At 37.0% G+C, this 9,775-nt stretch overlaps 1 protein-coding gene across 1 annotated transcript in view; it reads left to right on the top strand.

Annotated features, from left to right (window-relative positions):
* The window catches only part of BOD1L1 (biorientation of chromosomes in cell division 1 like 1), a 55,871-nt gene that overhangs the window by 28,048 nt on the left and 18,048 nt on the right, over positions 1 to 9,775 (top strand). The window contains exons 11-14 of the mRNA XM_012737583.2: positions 1,565 to 1,629; positions 2,767 to 2,851; positions 6,823 to 6,866; positions 8,699 to 8,759. Of these exons, the coding sequence (XP_012593037.2) occupies positions 1,565 to 1,629; positions 2,767 to 2,851; positions 6,823 to 6,866; positions 8,699 to 8,759 (255 nt within the window). The remainder of the gene's footprint in view (positions 1 to 1,564; positions 1,630 to 2,766; positions 2,852 to 6,822; positions 6,867 to 8,698; positions 8,760 to 9,775) is intronic.

Here is a 9,775-nt window from a genome sequence, read left to right as displayed (position 1 = left end):
TTCTTGTCAATCAAAATGAAGAATACCTTACCACAACCCTGTGAAATGATTATGTTTTCTCACCTTGATTTTACAAATGAAAAAATAGGGTCAGAGAATTTAACTAACTTGCATGTTCTTCGCTGTATCTTAGGGAAAAATAACTTCCGATCCTCAGTTTCCTGTTGTATAAATTGAGGCTAATGGGGGATAATAGAATGAAAGCAAATATCATTCCAACCCTCATCTAACTTATTATAGGTTTGCAGTATGTATCAATTCAGTCCACTGGCTACTTCTAATCAAGGGAGAACATTATTTTTTTTAACTGAATTTATTGTTCAGGTAAAACAAGTTTCTGGCTAGAACATGAAAGAAAGGAAACATGTTCCCTACTGACAGATTTCAGAGAGTGCTGGTCTTTTAGCAATATATGATAATTTTCAAAGATTATACCATCCAACTTCAGATATTAATACTTTATACCAGGTACTAGGGATTCAAAGATAAATAGTCAAGATGGGAAGACAGCTGTGAATCCAGCCATGTGTTATAAGTGGGCAGTGGCACTCTGGTGTGACAAGTGCTTAGGATGGTGTTAAGCACAGGAAGCTGTGAGAACTCAAAGGGAGCACATGGGCTGGGCTTGATGGGATCAGAGGATGTTGACTTCTTTTCCACTCTGGCTATATAAATTGTGATATCCTAGACTTTTAAACTGGAACAGACCTTAGCCATCATCTACTCCAGCCTCAGGAAGCTGAGGCCAGTAATTTAGTCCTGTTCATTATAAGGGCTTAGATAGAAGACATTAGGAAATGTTCCAAGGGTTGAAATAAGTAACTTTAAGAATTTTCCATTGAATTTAGCCTGGAGTAAATTGAATGCTCCAGAAGTTTTTATGACTTAATCGTTGCTACAGTCTATTATTCCTCCCTCCTTCTTTTCCCCTGGAGAAGCAAAAATAGAAGGACTTTTAACAAGGAAAAGCCTGCTGACTCTTGGAGAAAGGAAGGCTTTTTGGGCAAGTGAGGGAAACTAGAGAAGCCACTGGCTGCAGGACGATAAGGAAAACAAAGAAAGAGGCAAGACCCAAGTAGAATTGAGTCTTCAGCTGAGAAAATTCCATTTGCTTTCTGTCTACCTCACAGTTTTCTAACTTTATGTTCAATTTTGCTGTCAGTGTGAAGCAAGTAAAATAATTCTTCATAAATCACACTCTTTATTGAGAATATACCTGTGACCTAGAATATTTTCTTTTAAGGACAAACTTGATGAAGATCACTGCAGAAAAATATTTGTAAATAAGACGTCTCCACAAATAATGTTTATTGTTCTTTGTGGGCAGCCATCTTACTGTGCAAGAAAGAAACAATTTCACTCCCCCAAAATGAGTAGACGATGCCTTTCATCCAGATCCTTTTCCTACAACATACTCCTTTCGATTGTTTTCTACTGACAGCAAAATAAACTAGCAAAGGAAAGTGGCATGGTGTGCCAGATAACCACATTCCATTATTTTTTGATCCTGCATGTATTGTGCAAGCAAATTCTTAAAATGTATTAATGGGTTGAATTTCATTAGGCAATGAAGAGTCTCCATCAAATGCTTTGGGAGGATTGGAACAGAAAACCAACTTGAAAACTGAGGTATGGCTTGTAATTCAGCTACGTTGAGCTGTAAGTGCTTAAATACCATTTTGCCATTGTTTATACCTGCATGTTCTTAATCAGGATATAGTTCCTTTTCTCATTGTCCCTATGACACTTAGTGTTGTTATTGTCATAACCTGTGCTGGGGGTGGGGTGGGGGCTGAGAACCTCAATAATCCTTGTAAATAGTGCCTTTATCGCTTCCATTGTCTGCCTGTCACCTTATATTTAATCCATTGCCATTCTTACAGGTTTTGTTTCCAAAATATAACAGGAATCCATTTATTTCAACTTCTATAGCCACCAGCCTAGTCTGAGCCACTGCCTCAGTAGCATTCCCATTAGAGTTCCTCTGCTCCAGCCCTGTGGGCTGTGATTCACACAGCCATGCAGGTAGTCTCTTAAAACGTAAATTAGGTCCTGCCGTTGTTCTGCTGAAAATTTCCTGCGGCTTTTATCACTTAGAATAAAATCTACTTTTTAAAAAAAAAAATCATGGCCTGTGTGCCTTACACGATTTAGTCTCTATGCCTCCTTTCCAGCCCCATTTCACAGCACCCTCTGAGTACCAATGACAAGATAGCAGTGAACTTGACTTATGAATAGTGCGGAAGAAGTACAACTTGCCCAGCAGGAGCAATGAGCAGGCAAACAGGAGGGCTTGCAAGGAGAACACTAGAGTGGATTTGAAAGTTGAGTGGAAGTTTACTAGAAAAGGAAGGAAAAAAGAGTCTTCCATGCAAAGGCAGTGGTATGTTCTAGACCCAGAGAGGAGAAGGCTCATGGTGTGCCTCATGCACTACAGTGGTTCACAGTGAGCTGTGGTGAGACCTAAGCCTGGCAAAGGAATGGGTCCCCATCAGGAAGAGCCATGTGCATTGTGCCAAGTTGGAGTTTTACTTTTAAAACAGTAAGAGAGCCATTGATGGATAAAATACAAAATTAAATTCATTTTTTTTCTTGTGTTTTATTTTGTTTTTAAAGGCTAATATGTTCATTTTTAAATTTTGTATGGACTTAAAAGTAGACTTTTAAGATGCTGGGGTTTTTCATTTAGTTCACTTGAGGTTAGTCTTTCCTTCATGTTGTAAAAACCTTAGTTCGCTTATTTTTATGATGCTTTGGATTTTTTAGACAAATGTGCCTTCAGAGAAAGAGAAAAATCGTGACATTCTAGCACCGCCAGAAAGCCCAAGTGAAGAACAGCCGAGTGAAATAGGTAAGCTTCTTCTAGCAGTTGTTCACATTTTTTCCTTGCATGTGTTTCTCCCTTTCATGGCAGCTTAAAATCAATAGCTGATTCATAATAAAACACTAACAGGCTATATGAATTTCCCTCTCACTTTTTAAAGTAGATTAGAGGTAATTCTTTACTGTTTCATTTTTAACACATACTTTTTTCTCATTAAACATTTTTCTCATTAAATTGAATCAGCTTTATCTAAGGTAATTGCTTAAATTTGATATCTCCAAATAATAGTGACATAAAAGAAAGTTGTTTGAAAGCAAACACTTGCTGTATCCTAAAAATGTTTCAGCTCATTTGCAAAAAGCTGGTCTGAGCCACATGCCCACCATTCGTTCTTGGCCTTTGCTCTAGTGACTATACTGCAACTGCTCTCAGCTTGAATAAACTCTTCTCAATCTCTGTGCCTCTTCTCAATGAGTATTCTTCATTGTCACCCACAGATTTTTAGGGGAAAGCCTCAATAGCAGAAAGGGTAAAGCCTACAGCTCTCAAACATTTTGGTCCTGGGGATCACTTTCCAGTCTGAATTATTGAGGACCCCAAAGAGCTATTGTTATAGCGTTATACCTGTTGACATTTACCAAATGAGAAATTAAAACTGAGAGAATTATAAAACATATTAATTCAATATCATTAACTCACCACAAGTTGACATAAATAGCTTTTTTCATGAAAAATAGCTAGCTTTTTCAAAACAACAAAATTTAGTGAGAAGTGACATTGTGTGATTTACAGTTTTGCAAATCTCTTTAAGTCTGGCTTAATAGAAAACAGATGATTTCTCATTTCTGTTTCCACATTCAGTCTATTGCTGTTTATTGTTTTATTTGAAGTATATGAAGAAAATCCAACATTATAGATATACGGTTAGATTTTAATAGCCTTTTCAGATAGTGGTGGATATACCATATGGCCTCTAAAAAAACTCCCTTGTGCAATCATGAGTCTATAGGGCAAATAATATCTTAGTGAGTACTAGGAACTATAGAATATGTGTCCAAATTTAAGCCAGTTTCTTTTTTTTTAAACAATGTTGAAATGTTCATGCAAAGTCATGATTCAGCATGATTTTGGCTGCAAATACTTATAACAGAAAATTCTACAAGTGTTTATTTAAAGGGACTTTATTAGCTCACAAAACTGGAAAATTCAAGCAAAGCATAATTCAAGAGAGTGCTGATATCCCCAAAGACATACCCAGTAGAAACCCAACTTCTTATCTTCTCCCTCATCCCACAAAGGTCTTTGTTGTCTCACTCTTGGCCTCGAGGAAAATAGCTTTATCCTGTCATTCCTGGCCAAATCCTGAGATAGTCTCATTTAGCTTAAGTATGTGTGTCCACCCTAAGCTAATTACTGTGACCGGAGGAATATATTAAATAGCTTGCTAATTTACTTAAATTAAGTCAAATGTTTTGTTCCTGGAACCACATGGTGTTTTAGACCATAGTCTGGGCTCTTGGGAAGTGTGCCAGGAGGGTAGCTGTAATGTCTACTGCAGTCAGCTCACTCTTTAAATCATTAAGCCAGGTACTTGTGAGTACTAGGGAAATCATGATGGAAATGACTAATGGAAAGAAAGCATTCATTCAAAGAGATGGATATGCAAATGGGTAAGGTGCTTTAGTAAAGACAGATACATATGTGTCTATGGGAGTCAGCTTTCCTGGGTTGGGCCTTGGGGAAGACTTGTGTTGGCTAAACCTGTCTCTCTCTCTTTCTCTCTGGCTGAACCAATCTCTCTCTATCTCTATCTCCCCCTTTTAATTATAGAAAGTAAGATATATAAAAGTACATAATAAAGCTTCCCACTTCCTTCAATACAATTATGTACTTTGACACATTGACTGCCACACTAGAGGAAAAAATTTTCCTTGAGGCCATGGTATTTTATTACGAAAATAGAATAAAAACTTTGAAAACAAAATGATCCTTTCTAATTTAATGAAAAATTTGTTATTTTTTATTGTATTCTGTGTGTGAGTTATATGCAACTTAAAAAATAGTTCACATAGCTCCCAAGGTGAAGAGATGTGTATGTTGTATACACTTCACGAGGACGAGGGCCCACGCTTAAAACTATCATGACTTAAATGCAACTCACGTTAAATAAGAATAAAATTGTATTTTTATTCTATAATTTTTTCCCCCTTGGCCATATATTGTGGGCATCCTTTGTTACTATGTCAGCATATACAAACCCACTTCCTTTGTTTTCATAGCTAAATAGTTACTAGTCCGTAACACCAATTTTAGATCTTTTAGTGGTTGCCATTTTTTACTGTTATAAATAGAGCTGCAATGAACTTCTGTGTGCACATCACTAAATGTTTTCCCAAGTATTTCCATAAAAGGGAATTGAGGGAGTTAAAGAATATACAGGTCGAATAACCCTTATCCAAAATGCTTGGGACCAGAAATGTTTGGAATTTGGGATTTTTTTTAGATAAATGTTTTGAATTTGGGAATTTTTTTTTTAGATTTTGGAATATTTGCATTATACCTCATCAAGGATCCTAAATCTAAAAATTCAAAATCCAGACTGTTCCAGTGAGCATTTCCTTTGTGTCATACCAGCACTCAAAAATTTTCAAATTTTGGATTTTTGAATTTAGGATACTCAACCTGTATAAATTTTGAATTTTCATAAGTATTTGTCACTCCCTTTATTGGGGGCTGAAAATTAAAGGATAAGTAGGTGTGCATTAGATGGAAAAGACTAAAAAAGGGCAGTGGAGGTAGAGTTGTTCAAATTCAGAGAGAGTGTTGGCCAGGCGCTGTGGCTCACACCTGTAATCCTAGCACTCTGGGAGGCCAAGGCGGGCGGATCGCTCAAGGTCAGGAGTTCGAAACCAGCCTGAGCAAGAGCGAGTCCCTGTCTCTACTGAAAATAGAAAGAAAATAATTGGCCAACTAAAAATACATAGAAAAAATTAGCTGACATGGTGGCACATGCCTATAGTCCCAGCTACTCAAGAGGCAGAGGCAGAAGGATAGCTTGAGCCCAGGAGTTTGAGGTTGCTGTGAGCTAGGCTGATGCCACAGCACTCTAGCCAGGGCAACAGAGTGAGACTCTGCCTCAAAAAAAAAAAAAAAAAAAATTCAGAGAGAATGTGTATAAATCCTTACCCATAATATTAAAAGCTAGAGGTTTGAAGAATAGGGCAGTTAAGAATCTTCTTAGACAAAATCCTCAAGAGTCTTGTAAGTAAAATATCAGCCAGTCCTGGGAGACCGTACCAAGACTTGGTAAGTCATCCTTGCTAACATGTTAAAACCCTGAAGATAACTAATCTATCCCAAACTTGGACAGATACATTAGTTAATATGTGTATGAGTGTTTCATAGCATGAGTAATTAACATCTCCTTTGTTAATTGCCAAGAAGGTAACATGCTGGAATTGTGAAGTCCTTTGTTCTCATAGTTATATTTCACATTGTTTTACTGTGTTTAGGTCCAATTCAATAAGAGATCTACTTACGTAAAAGGAAGTTGTTTAAAAGAAAAATGTGTGTTCTGTCATTGTTGAGGAGAAACAGTAGACCTTGTACTTCAAGTTTCCAAAGAAAATAAACAGACCCTTGCTGTTTGAGGGGATAGGCTCTAGTTTTTCATTTGATGGCATTATTTTAAATGAGCCAGTGTTACGCTGCAGCTTAACAGTTGCATTAAGGTCTTCCACCTTTTTTCTAAGTTTCAGATCACCAATATAGTTAAAATGTGGTTATTATAAAAATGTGGGCAACACTAATTTCTATTGTTCTTCTGGCAGTACAACATGGATTATAAAACTAATTGGTCAGAATTTTATAATTCACGAAGTTAGCTAAGCCACTTATCCTAGGATAATCCTATTTAACTATCCCCAAAACCTTTAAATTTGTTTCTCTGTAATTCAGAAACAATCTTTAGTTTATGTTTCATTTTTGTTTTTGAACAGCTGAGCTACAGAGGAAGCCTTTGTTGGTGAATGAGTCACTAAATGTAAGTCACTTAATGGTTTCGATGTTGTTGTTGGGTTTTTTGTTTTATTTTGACTTTTGGAAAACGATTGGGGAGGAAACATCTAGTGGAGGGGTTGTCTGTACCTTTCTTTAGGAGCCAGGAGGCACTTAGTTAGCATGCTCTCCACTGAGTTCAGCATACTGACAGCAGCTTTTGCTTGTTCTTTTCCATGTTCACCTATAGCCATTGATGAAGAAATCCGAACTGTCTATATTTTATTACTCTAATGGGATTGAAAATTGGATTTTGGTGTCTTAAATCATTGTGGTGCTATAAACAAACTAGATTTCAGTTTGAGAATTAAAGTTCACTTTATGTTTTTTTTTTTTTTTTGAGACAGAGTCTCCGCTTTGTTGTCCAGGCTAGAGTGAGTGCCGTGGCGTCAGCCTAGCTCACAGCAACCTCAAACTCCTGGGCTCAAGCGATCCTCCTGCCTCAGCCTCCCAAGTAGCTGGGACTACAGGCATGTGCCACCATGCCCGGCTAATTTTTTATATATATATCAGTTGGCCAATTAATTTCTTTCTATTTTTATAGTAGAGACGGGGTCTCGCTCTTGCTCAGGCTGGTTTTGAACTCCTGACCTTGAGCAATCCGCCCGCCTCGGCCTCCCAAGAGCTAGGATTACAGGCGTGAGCCACAGCGCCCGGCCTCACTTTATGTTTTTAGAAAGCATTTCTGAAGATACTAAGCTGTAATTGCCATGTATATGTATTTTTTCCCAGATGTGACTCTCATAATCCCTTTTGTGCTTGAAAGAGTTTTTTTGTTTTTTGGTTTTTTGTATTAATGTATTTATAGGATACTTAATATCAACCAAGAGTGAACATTTTATAAATTGCTTACAAATTTGCAGACGGCTGCATTCTTTCCAGTGCCCCTAGAGGAGTTGGGATGCTATCAGATACCTGTGGGATTAGAGTGCTTATCTCACCGAAAACACCCCTTTTTGTAGCTACTAACTCATACACAGTGTGCTGAATAAGAAGAGAGAGAAAAGCTCCTTTGGTGTGATTCAGGTTTGCCCTCCAAGAGTTAAAAAATTGTAACTGGGTGTGGGGCACTGCCTAGAGTCCCACCTACTCGGGAGGATGAATCGAGAGGACTGCTTGAGCTCAGAAGTTCGAGGCTAGCCCAGGCAACATAATGAGACCTTCATCTCTAAAAAAGAAAAAAATTTTAAATAAAATCAAGAAATACTTAAAAGCATTCTAAATGGGGCTGAAGCCACAGAACCAGCTGGTGTGTGATCTATCCTAACTCCTGTCTCATTCCCCCAAGTCCCTAGCAGCTGCCTTTTCCCCAACTGAGCATAAACGTCCTTTCCAAATGTGCACAAAAGTTGTAGCTAGGACTTAGAGTATTATAGGGTATACTGAAAGTTTCCTATCAGTTTAAAAAAAAAAAAAAAAAAAAAACTAGAATTGACAAGATTTGCCAAACAGGAACTCTATGACAGAATCCTATAGAGTCTTTAAATAAACAAGACAGAAAATCATGCAAGATCTTTAGATGGAAAGAGAAATTCATCGGATTCAGAAAATTTTATTTCTCTTATTTCTTACTCTTTCTCCATAATGGTCTTAAAGACAAGGAGAATGAGTACAATTTAACAATAATTTGTGAAACTGAAACTTTTTCAAAAAGAAGATGCTCTATGCTCTTGAGCTTTTGGGTGGAATTAAAAAGAACATGTCCCCTTGGCATTTGTACAAACAGCCAGGTTATATAAATTATCTTTTTTTTCCTTTTTTTTTCTTTAAGCTTTTTGTGAGACTATCCGTAAATAACTGTTTATATTGTATATTTAGGATGAAAATTCAGGCTCTGAAACAATTGAGGAAATTCATGGCAAATCTTATAACAAAGGAGGTAAGTTAATGAATTTTATAGTAGTAATTTTAATATTAACTATAATTACCATCTGTTGAGTGCCTTCTATGTACCAGACCCTGTGCCAGTTACTTTGCACATTTTCTCTCATTTAATCCAGTAAAGTGAATGTGAACAGCATCACATCTGTGGTTGAAAGTGAGACTTCAAGAGGCTGGGTGATTCTTTCTGGGCCATCCAGCTGCTCATAAGAGGTCCCATCCCTTAAATAGCTACTAGAATTGTGCCATTAACCTCACAGTGGACTTAGTCCAATGTGAGTACAAAATGCATAGTCCCTCTGGTTTGTATACTCATCTGTAACATGTGTTAACTTCTGACGGGCAGTGTCAGGATGGTATAGGAGATCTGGGATGTCTCATTATTTGAGTCTTACCCCAGGGGTCAGTTCTGGTGGCCATGCAACCTATGCAGGCTGCCAACTCCAGACGGATAATTCTCTTCTCAAACAGAAGGTAAAATTTTGTTGCTACCTACTAATTTGTTTGATTCCTTATTCCAGGAATAAGGAAAGATATTCTGTTCCATATATAGTTATTTTTATAACATATTACACCACATTTCAAACAGAAGTAAAGCAATGGTAATTATAAATACCCATGTACCCATCACCGAGTTTTGTTTTGTTTATCTTAAAATTTAGTATATTTGCTTCATATGTCTTTTTTAAAAAGTTTCAGATATAGTTGAATCCCAATTTAACCCTACCCAATTCCAGTCTTTTTCCCTTTTATCCCACTCCAAAAGGAATCCACTGTTCTGCTTGATATATATATTTCCATAAACAATATGTAGCATATATTGCCTGCTTTAGGAAGTGGTCTCACATTATTGTATAAACCATCTCCACCTTATTTGCTCATTCAGCAATATATTCTGAGATTTGGTCCTATCAATTGGTATAACTCCATTTATAACTCTGTTTTAATTGCTATTCCATTATGTGACTATACCACAGTTATTATTTTTTGTTTCTTTTATTGGTGCCTATTTAG

Source organism: Microcebus murinus, chromosome 3 (assembly GCF_040939455.1).
Source record: "Microcebus murinus isolate Inina chromosome 3, M.murinus_Inina_mat1.0, whole genome shotgun sequence".
Taxonomy (NCBI): Eukaryota; Metazoa; Chordata; class Mammalia; order Primates; family Cheirogaleidae; genus Microcebus; species Microcebus murinus.
The sequence above is the reverse complement of the archived record's forward strand: the minus strand, read 5'-3'. Positions and strand labels throughout refer to the sequence as shown.